A 12,729-nucleotide genomic window follows, 5' to 3' on the forward strand; every position below is an offset into this window, starting at 1 on the left:
CTTTTTTCTTCTTCCTTATTTTTTTCCTGTATATTTTGTCTTCTAATGTGTTTTATGTACCCCTGTCCTTTGCCTTGCACTCTGTCCTTTGCTTTACTTTTTCATCCCACTATAGCTCTATTCCTCTCTCTTCTTTTTCATTCTCTTGTTTCCTAAACTGTTTCCCTATTCTCTAATGATTCTGTGCTTCATTAATGATCTCCTGGCTGATAAGTCTTGCATATAAAGCACCCAAAATCAGTGTCAGGTATTCTGCACTACTGAATGCACTGAGTGCTCAAAACTAGGCACCGAAAGCTAAAATGTAGTTGATAATTCCAACTTCTGCAGCTATAACTATGCAGTAGCATGAAGAGAGTTTCTGTACCAAAAGTAATCACAGAATTCATCTATCCAGCTTTGGCTCATCAGCAGTTGGATGTCTAGGCTATGCTATCTGTCTGGAATCTCTAGGTAGTCATAAAAGAGGGATTGGTACCTCTGGGGCACATTATTCCCTCTTCAGGTTGACCCATGAATTGGCATTTGAAGGTACTTCTCGTTCACTGTTGAGTGCAGAGGAAGCTCAGATACTTGCCTGTTAGCTGGCTGAACTGAGTACCCATCCCAAAAGGCAACTGCCTGAAGTATTTTGGATATTGGTTCATTCCTTCAAGGAGAAAACATTAGGAAAAATAACATCAAATCAAAAACCTTCATTAAATGGTTGATTAGCTGTTAACTGTTTTATCATCTATTAACGCATGCTGCAATATAAGAAGTAAACTGTAGTCTATAGAGAGGGTGAGCACTGAACTTTGCCAGAGATCCAGTGAGAAAATCTATATTCTGCTGATAAATTTGTTTTCAGATACTTCTCTGGTCATGGTAAGAAGCTGATGTATTTTGACTTCACATATAGCATTGGCCATGAACATACTCTATGTAGTAATCTCATCTTACATTTTTTATCTTGGCTTGCACTGTTGCTTCAGGCAAAATAAGTTAATTATTCACGTATGACCCACAGTAATTAGTGTGCAGTTTTGGATAGGTATAAATGAATTATGACAGCTAGGCACGCAAGGGTGAGCACGTTTGAATAGGAAACTTTCAGAAGAAGGATCACAGAAACTCAGCATTGCATAATCTTGACTTTTTTTTTATACAGGCTGGTTGTGCTAACAACTTTTTAACTATGCAGAATGTGTTTGAAAACTAATTTTCATTTACTATATGTGCATAGTAAATTCACTCACAGTAGCATTCGTTTGGATATCAGAAGAAAAAATATGTGATTTTTTTTTTGACAGGACAGTATTATTGATTGGAAAGTAAATTTCTTTTGAATGTAATTAAAAATGGAAGCAAAATGTTATATGCAGTACCCGTTGCATTCAGTTCTCTTGGAGTCTCCCTTCATTTTCAGGATGCTATCATGTGGCTTCGAGTACTTCTCAACTTCTTCTCCAAGCTTAGTGCAGTGTGTGGGCACGGAATCCACTGGGGGGCGGCCTTGAATTGTGCATCAGCTCTGAAACTCGGAAACGTGCAAGTGAAACTTGGAATCGTTGGAGCGTTTCATAAATCACAAACACTTGCTATTAAATTTCTCTTTCTAGTATCAGGTTCTTGGTGTTGCTTTGCCAAATCATCAGATAAAGCTATCAGGAGGTATCGGGTGTGATGGAGAGCCGCCTGGGCTCGCCGTCAATCTTGTAGCTCAGATATATCAACTCTTTCTGCAAAGAGAAAAAGGTGAGAAAATGGCTTATCGAGGTTGTGTTGAGTTGGTTTCTTCTTCAGTGATCATAAAGAAAAATATTAATGTGTTTCTATAAAGGAATAATGTGAAAAATCAGAAAGTTAGCAGCCTTGGGTTGCATTCCTGGTCTGTGTGTGTCCGTGCTGTTCAACACAGACATTCCTGTCAGCCCAGGGAGTTAATGGTGGTGGAGAGCTAAAACTTCCATTCCCTGCAAGCTCAATACAGCCCTGTGTACTGACTTGTAACTCATCTTCTTTAGTTCACATCTTTTGCTTTGAAGACAAACAGGGAAAAAAACTATAGCATTATTTTATGATATGTAACTGCTATTTCAGGTCATTTAGGAGGTATTAAAATTGCTGTTGATGGTTCTAGTAGGGCAGCTGAACATTTCAGACAAAAGCAATACTCATTCTTACCACTGTATTTACTTTTTGTTTGGTTTGTTTTGGTTTTGAACCATCAAAATTTACTTCTAAAAACATTTATATTTATCTTAAAGAAATGATATTTCCTTTTCTACTAGATCTAGTTTGTGAAAGATCTACTGACTCTCTTCCTTTCAAACAGAGGTTATGAAAATCTGCTATGTTTTATATAAATTGAAGAGGCAAATCGTACCTTCTATTGAGAAACTGATATGGGTTATAAAAACTAGATTTTAATATCTGATCTGTGATGTTGATGCAACTGGAAATCATGGGACTTTGCAGCTGTAAAATTGGCAGTAACTGTCAAAGATTTCATTATTTTGGCAAAAAGTATGCAGATATTTTCATGCCATAAATTCAAAGACGTATCTCAACCTTCTCTCTAATTGGCTGCAGATTTCTGAAATGGCAATGAAAAGTTGCAAAGTGCTCAAAAATATTTGCAGTTTCCCTGCAATATTTCATGTATGATTATTTTTTAATTATCTGTAACTATAATGAAACTAAGTGAGCTGGAGATGGTGAAGGTGGATGGACAAAGCCATCCAGTTAGGTTAGTACAAGGCAGTAACATCTCAGGTGACATAATACATCTCAAGTGTATATGCAGGTCACTTGGAAAATAACACTTTCTATTTATTTCCGTGGAAACTACAACAGATACGAAGAGCACAATTACATTATTTGATAGAGAAAACTCTCAGCTACAAAAAACCATTTTGCAACATAGTCACCACCATTAGCTGTGCATTTTTGCCAGTGATGAATAAGAGTCTGTGTGATAGACTTATAAAAATCTGCATGGCCATTTGGAATGTAATTTGTCTTTTACATCACTGTCTCTACTGCTGAAATGTACTGCCCACCACCTCACTGTGCTCACATACACTGTTTGGTCTACACAAAAGTTCAGCAAGCCTCAAGGAATATCAGTGAGTGCATTTTTTTCCACACAGAGGAATTCAGTGACACACCATTGCTTCAGATGCACTTCTATGGAAGATGCCATGTTGTCAGACTGACCCTCTGCTGCCATCTGTCACACAGCAACAGCACGTAACGGAATGCTGGTGGAAAGGTTCAACCTTTGCTGCCATACCACCAACATCTGCCTCTGAGATTGTGAGCCAACCTCAGAGTAAAATAGGAGGTGTTACTGTCAGAACAGCTCTCATATTGCTATAATAGTTTCAGTCAGCATAGTAGTGTTGGATAAAAGTTGTATATGGAAAGATGAGCGATCAAGGAAGTGAGCTTTAAGAAAGAGGAGTTCAAGAACAGACACCCAGGACCCCCTAGGCTAATTGCCACAACATTACAAACGAGGCCTGAAAAAGTGAAAATACCTTTTGGACAGATGACAGTTATCACAAGAAAAACACACAGAGCCATTTCTATGTGTAGTGATTTCAGTTGTCTTGGTGTAAAATGCACTAAATAATAGAAAGTGTGAATATAAAAAAATGACAGTTTCTAGCTTCCTGCAGAGATACTGGAGGAAGCCCATCTCCATACTGCTGGCTGTCGGTGATTTCCCAGAGCATGCACTGTGTGCACTCCTAAGTTCTTCCACACAACAGGGGCAAGCTGTCGCACTGGCCACATCTTCTCTCCTGATCCAGAGGCTATCTGATCTACAAATCCTAGTCCTACTTCAACCTGAATGACAGGCCAATTGGTACCAAAACTAACCTTTGCATATTGTGACCCTGTTTTCATAGACATTATCTGTCACCTCGTAAATGAAGAGAACATGTAAATTTGAGCCATGTTATGTAAATTGAAGAGGCAAATTATCCTGTCTGCTAGGGGGCTTGTTAAAGATCACAGATTTGAAATGTATAATGGGTAGTACATGTGGAGTATATTTAAAGCTCTTCCCTTTCTTCTAAGTGTGTGGAGTACAGTGTGGTGTGAATGCGTCACAGCCAAAGTGGTGCCGAGCACAGGCAGTATGACCTGAGAAATCTAACCCACTAACTACATAGTTATTTAAAGGGATTTTGATTTATGTTGGATTTCACATCTAAACTTGCTCACAGCTAAATCCATTTCTAGCTTCATGTGGCCACCCTTTTACCATATGAAAATGCCCAAGGAGTTTAAAATGTGTGAATCATCCTGAAGAATTGAATAAAGAAATAGGATGCCTGCTTTAAGGTTACATGGAACGTGATTTTTCAACATCTGATAGAATGAGATTGTGATCTGATAGAAGAGATTGTTTTCTGTCTTCTCATTTCTGTGGTGTTTTTCTTATAGCCAGCATTGTAGGAGTAATTGGCAATTTCTTTTTCCTTGAAACTGTATTTTCAATCATTAGTTACTGATTCCTAGAGGAATGTGGCAGAGTTACTTCCTGGGGTCAATGGCCTGGGATGTTTCAGTAGGCGAGAAGTGAGAATGGATTCAATCCATGACTGTAGGGCAGGGTGGGAGTCTTATAGGCACAACTGTGGCTTTGCTCCTGCCTCTGAGGGGTTGTGGAAGGCATGGAAGTTTCCTCCCTGTCTGAAGCACCTCCTGTGAGACACAGGGCTGACTGCTGCTTTTCATCCATGAGCCCCAACCAACACTGAGTCTGAATCACCCTTCTTGGTGCCCCTGCTGCAGAAGTTGGGGCTGCACTCGCAGAATCATGCTGAATGCAGCCCCTGGGCCAAATAATTTTTTTCAGTGTTCAGAGTTTTGTCCTTGATCAACGCCTATATCATTCCTGAGATATGAGAGCAAATACCTTTGCAGCAGACGTAATGAAACCTACTTGTCAGTGTCAAGGTGTTCTCCCCAGCATTACATGGAGACACTAAGCATCTCAGAAATGTGATTTTGTACCTGAGAAAATGACATTTCCTCCCCAAGAAGTTCCTTTTTCACTGGGTTGAGACACCACCCTAGAGGAGAGAGGGCTAGTGAGTACATGGGTGTTTTATTTAGTCTGTGCTTTTTCAAACATTGCATTCCTCTCGCTCACTGTTGCTCCATATATTATTTTAATATGAAAGGGCCCCTGTCATTAGTCTTTGTTCACTTTTTCCTTTCAGCAATTTCAGAGCAGACTTAAGAAGTCGGAGGCACCAAAAAAGTTATTTTTGCACTTTAGGTTTTAAAACTCCATTCATTACCTGTTGTTTTCTTAAGGTCTGTTTAATGCCCTTTGCTAGCTATATGTTCCAGGGAGATATTTACAGGTTTGTAATCCTTTCTTAGACAAGTACTGGGAGGAAGCAACATTTCTAAAATAATCCTCTTGGATTTGATTTGAACAGTGTAGATTTTTGGCCTCCTTTAAAATTAACGTCTCTTTGTCACCTGCCCTCCAGACTCTCTCTTCAAAAGCCCAGCTTTCCTTTCTCATGTCCTACATGCTCCATAGGCTCTTTTCCCAGAATTCTTCCTCCTGCACGTAAACCTGGTGGGTGAACAAAGCTGCAGCAGCAGGTTCCTGTGCTGTTCCAGAACTTAGGAATTCAAACAAACAAAGCCAATTTTAAAAGCAATTTGCTTTAAGTAAGATAGGAGGTTCTATTTGTATTGGGTAACGCTTTTATTTTTTAAGAAACAATTTTCTTGTAGTGTTTAAAATTTACTGCCAGATTCAATAAACAGTAGAGCTTTCCAATGTGGAAACCAGTCTATTTAATGGAAGTCTTCACGTCTAGTTTTTTTCTCTTCATGCAGTTTCTATTTAGAAGAAACACAAATTATTCTGCTGGTTGACTATGTACGGGGGTATAAAGGCAGACTCACCCATGCCACCATATCCTGGTAAGGTGATGTTCAGAAATACAAACCTCAACTAGCTGCCTGAATGTACTGAGATAGTTGTCCGAATCCAGCTACTTACGGGCAGGTGTCCATACCACAGGGAGCTTGTACATCCAGTTCTCTTCCAAAAGCTGCTCTGTGGAAAGTTAGATGATTTCATTTCTGGCGCATTTTGCAAACTCTGAACTCACCTTACACACAGGGAGTCGTTTCTCTGCATTGTAGGTCTGATGCTGTGCCGATATGGAAGGGTGCCCACATGGTTATTCCAAGGCACTTTGATGGGAAAGCAAGTCTAATTGTGTCTGTGATTGCTTTCAGTCTCCAGGTTATGAAAAATATTTGCAACCATGCCCCCTGACTTTGTAAATATGGGGTGCATATGTGTTTTGTCTGTGTGTGGCACAAGGGAATAATGATGATTTCATTATGCAGAATAGAATTTTCTCTAAGTGAACCATTTAGTTCTTAATATTCTACCTCCAAAGAACTGTAGTTCATCTGAGGTCTCAGGCATGATTGTGGTCTACCATTTCTATGTAACCCTGCAGTGGCATGAAGGCAAGAAAGACCTCTCTCATCCCATTCCCTCCAAAGTGCTTTCCCAGATGTTGCACCCAGATGCACCCAGACCTAGAGAAGTAAATACACATCACAGAGCTTCCAGAGACGTTAACTCTTGCAGCCAGCACTTCCAATCCCAGGCAGAGAACAGGATAGCAACTTGCTGCTGAAACATCCATTACTGGTGATCCCCACATGTCCTTTGCAAAGCGTGTGCGGAGTTGCTCGTGCCCATCCTTTGCAGGGCAGCCTGTCAATCAGAAACAAAGTCCTTGAGAGTAACTACAAGTAAGTTTCACAAAAGCCTTTGCTTTAATATTTTACTCAAATTTCCTTTTTTGTTGTTATTTCTTGTTTTCTTCTTTGCTTTTTCCCATGCCTAGAAGGAAAAAAAGAAAGCACAGCCTGAAAGCTAGTGTTTTCAATCTTCATTTTTTGTAAATGAGTAAGCAGAAAATTGGGAAAATTCTGCAAAACTTCTCCTTTCCTGTGAAAAGGGAGAGATCAGATGTGTAGGACAGGTGGTTTTTTCTATACTTCAGTATTTTCTCTACTCAGGATATGAAGTTTTGTGGTATCTTGGTTACATTAACTCTAATGATCTCCCAGACTCTTCCCTCATCTTGTGTATTTTGTCGATTAATATTTTGCTTTTGTATTGTATGTGCTTATTCTATATTTTATGGTGATAAAATTGGTATCTCTACATTTGAAAAGCTCAGTGCTATTCACAATTCATTTTTTTATCTAGCAAAGTTTTTAGGGTTTTTTAATGCTTTGATTCTGTGAACAGAGTGGCACACCAGGGTCCTGCCCTTTGAATGAAGCAAAGCTCATCCTCTGGAGCCTTTGGTTGTTGGTTTATTATTATTATTATTATTTCTATGGGACTTTGTTTGTTTGTTTGTTGTTGTTTTGGTTTTAGTTTTCATTCCATGAAACATCAGTATTGCTCTTGCTGAACATGGTGAAGCGAGTCCTGGAGCATCCAGGAGGAGTGGCAGGAGCAGAATCAAAGGCACAGTTCTTGTAGATGGAAAAGGAAGTCTCACTTAATTGGCATCTCCCTTGCAGTTATTGCCCACAAATAAAAAATGATGTTTTATTTGATGAATCCAGACTAAACCCCAGATCAGCAGCACCCTAGAAAAAGAGAGTGTGTGCTGTCACCCTTTGTGCAGTTGGCTGCTGATGTAAGCAGAGGCCTGCTGCATCACCTTTCCCAAATTTCTTTGTGAGTGGATGTTGCCATAAAAAGAAAAATCTCATCGTTACCAGGGAACTGAAGTTTTGATGGTCCCATATTGTGGCTGGAGAGCAGAAGGAAATTTCCATTCCCTCTTCTATTCCAAGTGGATATACATATATATGTAAGCATGTACATATACCTTAGTGTGCATGTATACATACATGCGCCGTGACACAGGGGAAAAAATAATCAGGAAGTGTAATAAATGCTGTTCGACATCTGTTGTTGGGGTTTGATCTGACTCCTGAATTCAGGTGCATGGGAAGAGGCCTTTTACAATTCCAAAAATGTTATTTTTACTGTTGTAATAAGCATTGTGTTTATCATTTTATTTCAGATACATCTTTGGTAAGGTAAATAACCAATCCTTGTCACAGAGTGTTAATTCATTTGTTTCTCACATAGTGCTAGGTATGTTCAGTCAAAGGACAAAGTCTCTGCATAACCATAAGGAGAGAAAATGCGGAAGAGAGGCTTTATGTGTGAACTGTTTCTCTTCTGAGTGTACAGTGACAGAACAGGGCTGAGACTGATGAGATGAATTTGGAGAGATGGAGTTATGGAGAATCTAGTTCTTGTGAGTCTAGAAACAAAGAATTTTTCTTATTTGTATAGAATAGCGATAAACTGAAGCTGAACCTAAAGGAATGTTTGAACAATATGCAAGAGAAGGAAATAGATAATGGTCCTGAACTAGTACTGGTCTTGCAGAGGGAGTGACAAGGGTGACAAATAGCACTCATAGTCAACAATACAGTGAAATGAAAGATACTTGTGTGTTGTGATGTGAGAAAATGACTTGGATCTGAATTATCAGAATCAGAGCTTCAACATAATTGCTTTTAAAACTGTCAAAAATGAGTTGAAGTTCTGTCTGTTGTTTAAGAGTGCAGATTGTCACTGTGCTTTTGAATTGAAGAAGTCATTTTGTTCATCTGAAGTAACCATGTCCCTTTGCTTTGCCTGAGAACAAGGAGTAAAAAACCTGAATTTCAAGACATGTCACAATTAGCACTGTACATCCTGTTCTGCTCGTATAAATTATTTTCCCAGACTTGCTAAACTGATACAAAACTTTAATCTCTTCCCAGAAAGATCTTTAATTTGCATATTTCAACAATACTGAAACAAAATTCAAATTCACTGAAAAGATAATTTGGAAACAGAGATCCAAAATCACCTTTTGAAAGACATCAGAATAATTGAATTAGGCTTTTGAATCAAGATGATTCAAAATATTTCAAACATTCAGAGGGGTGGAACTGAGATCTAATGGTCTTCGTACAGAAAGAAAGTTGTTCCTAATACACTGCTATTTACTTTCTGTGCAGTTTTGGGAAGTCTGCTTATGCTCACTGCATTGGTTTTCCTACCTGCAGAAGACACAGTGTTTGTTACATGGTGCTATTATGAAGCTAGACTTATATTAAGTATTAATATACTTTTGTAAAAAGATATCTTCGCAAAGCACTTTGAAGTTGGAAAGTGCTTTGTAAGTGCTCAAATGTTTTTTCATTAAAAAATTATACTAATAAAAATGTCACACAAAACATAAGGGTTGTCATTTTTCCCTTTTCCTTGTGTCTAAAAGCTGAGCTGCCCTCTTCCTGCCAGGAGTGCCTGAGGATGCTCTTTATAAGATGGTGCTTTTGCTGTAAAAAGATTTCTGCCTGAAATCACTTACTTTTAGTAGAAATGCAAAATCTAATTACCCATTATTTGTGGTTTTCAGTTTCTGATTTTCCCTCTCGCAGTCTCACAGTTTGTGTTTTAGAATGGTTCTGGTGTTTACGTGAGAGCTGAAACCCAGTTGACATAAATACTACATGCTATATATTTTGCACTATATATTTTGTGCAGGGGGAAAGAGGGTGCAGAGGGGGAAAGAGGGTGCACAGGGGTGAAGAATGGCAGCTCCAGATTCACCTGGTATTTGATTACTTTTTCCACCTCCACAAAAGTGCTTTGAACTGCAGGTCATATACTTACATATATAGTGCTCCACATATATTGCATAGTACTTCCGTAGCAGAAACCAAACCAGGAATAGCTCTGAGATGTCCTGACCCTGCAGAATTGCAGACCTGTTGACTTCAACTAGAATATGTAATATCATCAGACATAGACAGAGAGGCATGGTTGCTTATTTGTTCTCTTTCAACTTGTTATGGGCTAACTCTTTAGGACCTCATTCTGTTGTGTTTTGTTTTGTTTTGTGGGGAATACTCCTCCAAGACTAATGACAACAGAAACTGAATAAGGAATGTATAAAGATGTGGCTGTAAGTTGCAGAGCTGGGCAGGAGCCACCCATTAAACCATGCAAGTTTGGCTTAAGCCATTGTGCTTTGTGAATGGAGTGAGGGACAGTATCTCCCTTACACTCCCACGCTCCTTGTTTGGAAACACTGCCCAAAACTGTAAACAGAGTTTCATTTCAAGTGTTTTGCAAACTTTTTCCTTCTAAATAAAAATTGAATTTTAACACGTGGCTCTTTCACAAGATAATGAAAGCTTAAATGCAGACAAATCTGACTAGATGGCTAAGCCTGTAATCCTCAACATTCCCCTGAGTATACTTTGTTGGTGAATCTTACTCGATGTAAAAATGTTATCACTGTTTCAAAATGATGAATACCATTGCAGAAGGGGCCATAGAGAGGAGAAGTAAGAACTCAGATTCATGCTGAGAGTTACATGGAGAGAAAGCAGATAGATGGGACATAGTTGGGAAGGGTCATGACATCACCTGTAATAACAGAGAAAGAAAGGAGTTTATGTCAGAGAAAAATTGGTCACTTCTAGATCACTGGGATGTTTTCTGTCCTGGTAGTAGACAATTACCTCATCGTTACTCAACAGCATAATTGCCAAAAGCCTGCCAAACAGATGAATAAATGAAGCTTAAAAATACACAAACAAAAGGGACTACAGGTGTTCAATAGAGTATCTGCAGTTTCAGTCAATACATTTTCAGAGAATGCAAGCCCAGCTCTGTTCTATGGAGTTCCTGAGCAGTTTCCATGCTGGCAGCACACCCCATTACTCTTTACATAGGACTTTTGTTGCACCTTCCTTTTTTTCTGATCAGCCTCAAATACTGTGATTGCAGCTAGTTGGTGGGCAGAAGAAAATTGTTGAGGAGTGTACTACGTGGGAAATTCTCGTGGAGAGCAAGTTGTGGTTCCTTCATCTGTTACACGATGTGATTGATGTCTTGCTGGTATCAACGTATGGCACCTTTTCTTTGGAGTGTGTGAATGTCATTGAATGGTAAAGTAGAAGTTTGGGGGAGATTTTATTTCCTTGGATGAATGATCTTCTAGAAGTTAAGAGTACGTGAATGCTGTAGGGAGGGCAGAAAATTTTTGAAGGATTGACTAAAAAATGGTCATTATTCAGCATTATTAATTCATTATTTGCCTGAGTTTAGAGAGATTGTGTGAATGACTATTGTAACTGTGTTCTTATGTGCTTAAGTGAGAGGCGTCATGGTAGCATAGGAAAATTAATATAGTAGTACTAATTAAACTAATTTGAATTGTGGCATCTGGATTAGAAAAGGCAATGTTTTGGAGGGCTCTCAGAAACAGATATTTTGTTTATAGAAGATTAAAAAATGAGTAGTTCCATCCAGGGCATTGAGTCATATGTTTAAAACTTTCTAATTAACTTTTCCCCTCCAGACAATAGAAAACATTCATTTTCTACAGCAAACAATCTAGAAGAATCTTCTCATGCTCCTCAGTCTCACTTTATTTGTGTAAATGACTGTTAGGATATACTGTTTGCTGTCCATTTGTTGCAAAGCTGTAGGGTACCACCAGAATGTGATTTCTCTATGTTTCAGGATCATTTTGTCAGGTTTCAGGTCCAAGTAATAGAGTTTGCAAAGGCTGGTGGAGAAGTAGAAGGCTAGCTCCCATGAAAATGATCACAGCTTCAGGCTTTTATTTTTAAACAGGCTCCTTCTACGAGTCTAAAACCTTACAGATTCAGAAGATTAAACTAGCTAATGGTGTTTTTTCTTTTTCCAGTTTTCGTTTTGTCCCTAATTACTGCAGGTTCTTAGTTTCTTTCCACGCTATCTTTCCTGCTGTTTTCCAGAACTTGTCCACTATTTTGTCTTCTCCATTCCCATGTTTCCACAACTTCGGGCAAGGAGCCTGCCTTTGCTCCTCAAAGCTGAATGAGCATTTGGGTGCCTCGGTGCATGGCAGTAACTCTGAGGCCCATGCTCTGCCATCTCCTGAGCTATTGAAGGAGCCCAAGAACAAGAGGTATATTGAACCTGAGAGTGTCTTAGATATTTCAACTAAAGTGCTCACACAAGGCAGAAATGCCTGAGTTGAAATGGTTGAGTATTTGACTTTGACTTGGGATGTTACCAAGCAGATGGTTCACAGTTAATGTAGTATTGCCTATGAATAGGAACTTCTTTTTTCTAGCGCATAACCGTCCACAGATAATGTAGGAGTTTAATAGAAAAGTAACGGTATAATTTTTCCCTTAAAAATTAGGTTTGTGTAAAATGTTGTTCTTTAGGGAAAAATGTATCTGAATTTCAAAGTTTCTTTGACAGTGGCTTTTTTAAGGTGTATATTACTGAATGTCTTTAGGATAACACTGCATTGTCTTGTTTTTTTCTTCCTTACACTATACATCTATATTTAATTGAAAATAATGAAAGGTCTCCTTGGGTTGAACTTGTAAGAGATATTTTCTGTCAGTGGTGTAAATAGCGTGAGAAGAATGCAGTTAGTCCTGTCTCTTGCACGTAGCTCTGTAGGGCTGGGTACACCAGACTCATTGAGGAGAAGGGCTTAAAGCAGCACCTGGGAACTTCAGCTGGGTGACCCATGCTCACATCTTCCTATTGGCTGGCTTTCATTTCCTATCCGCAGAGATACCCTTTTAAAGGACAAACAAACTAGTTCTGGCATTTTTCTGTCATCTTCCATCCCTTCCCGC

General features: G+C 38.9%; 1 protein-coding gene across 9 annotated transcripts in view; it reads left to right on the forward strand.

Moving 5' to 3' along the window:
- Positions 1-12,729, forward strand: part of KLF12 (KLF transcription factor 12) — a 276,242-nt gene that overhangs the window by 249,441 nt on the left and 14,072 nt on the right. Inside the window, exon 8 of one of the 9 annotated variants that reach the window (XM_090130826.1) lies at positions 1,409-2,175. The exons of the other annotated variants lie outside the window; for them this stretch is intronic. Coding sequence (XP_089986952.1) covers positions 1,409-1,458 — 50 coding nt within the window. The 3' untranslated portion in view covers positions 1,459-2,175. Of the gene's footprint in view, positions 1-1,408; positions 2,176-12,729 lie in introns of those variants that run through there. 9 annotated transcript variants of the gene reach the window in all.

Source organism: Phasianus colchicus, chromosome 1, assembly GCF_987193195.1.
Source record: "Phasianus colchicus chromosome 1, bPhaCol1.hap1.1, whole genome shotgun sequence".
Lineage (NCBI taxonomy): Eukaryota > Metazoa > Chordata > Aves > Galliformes > Phasianidae > Phasianus > Phasianus colchicus.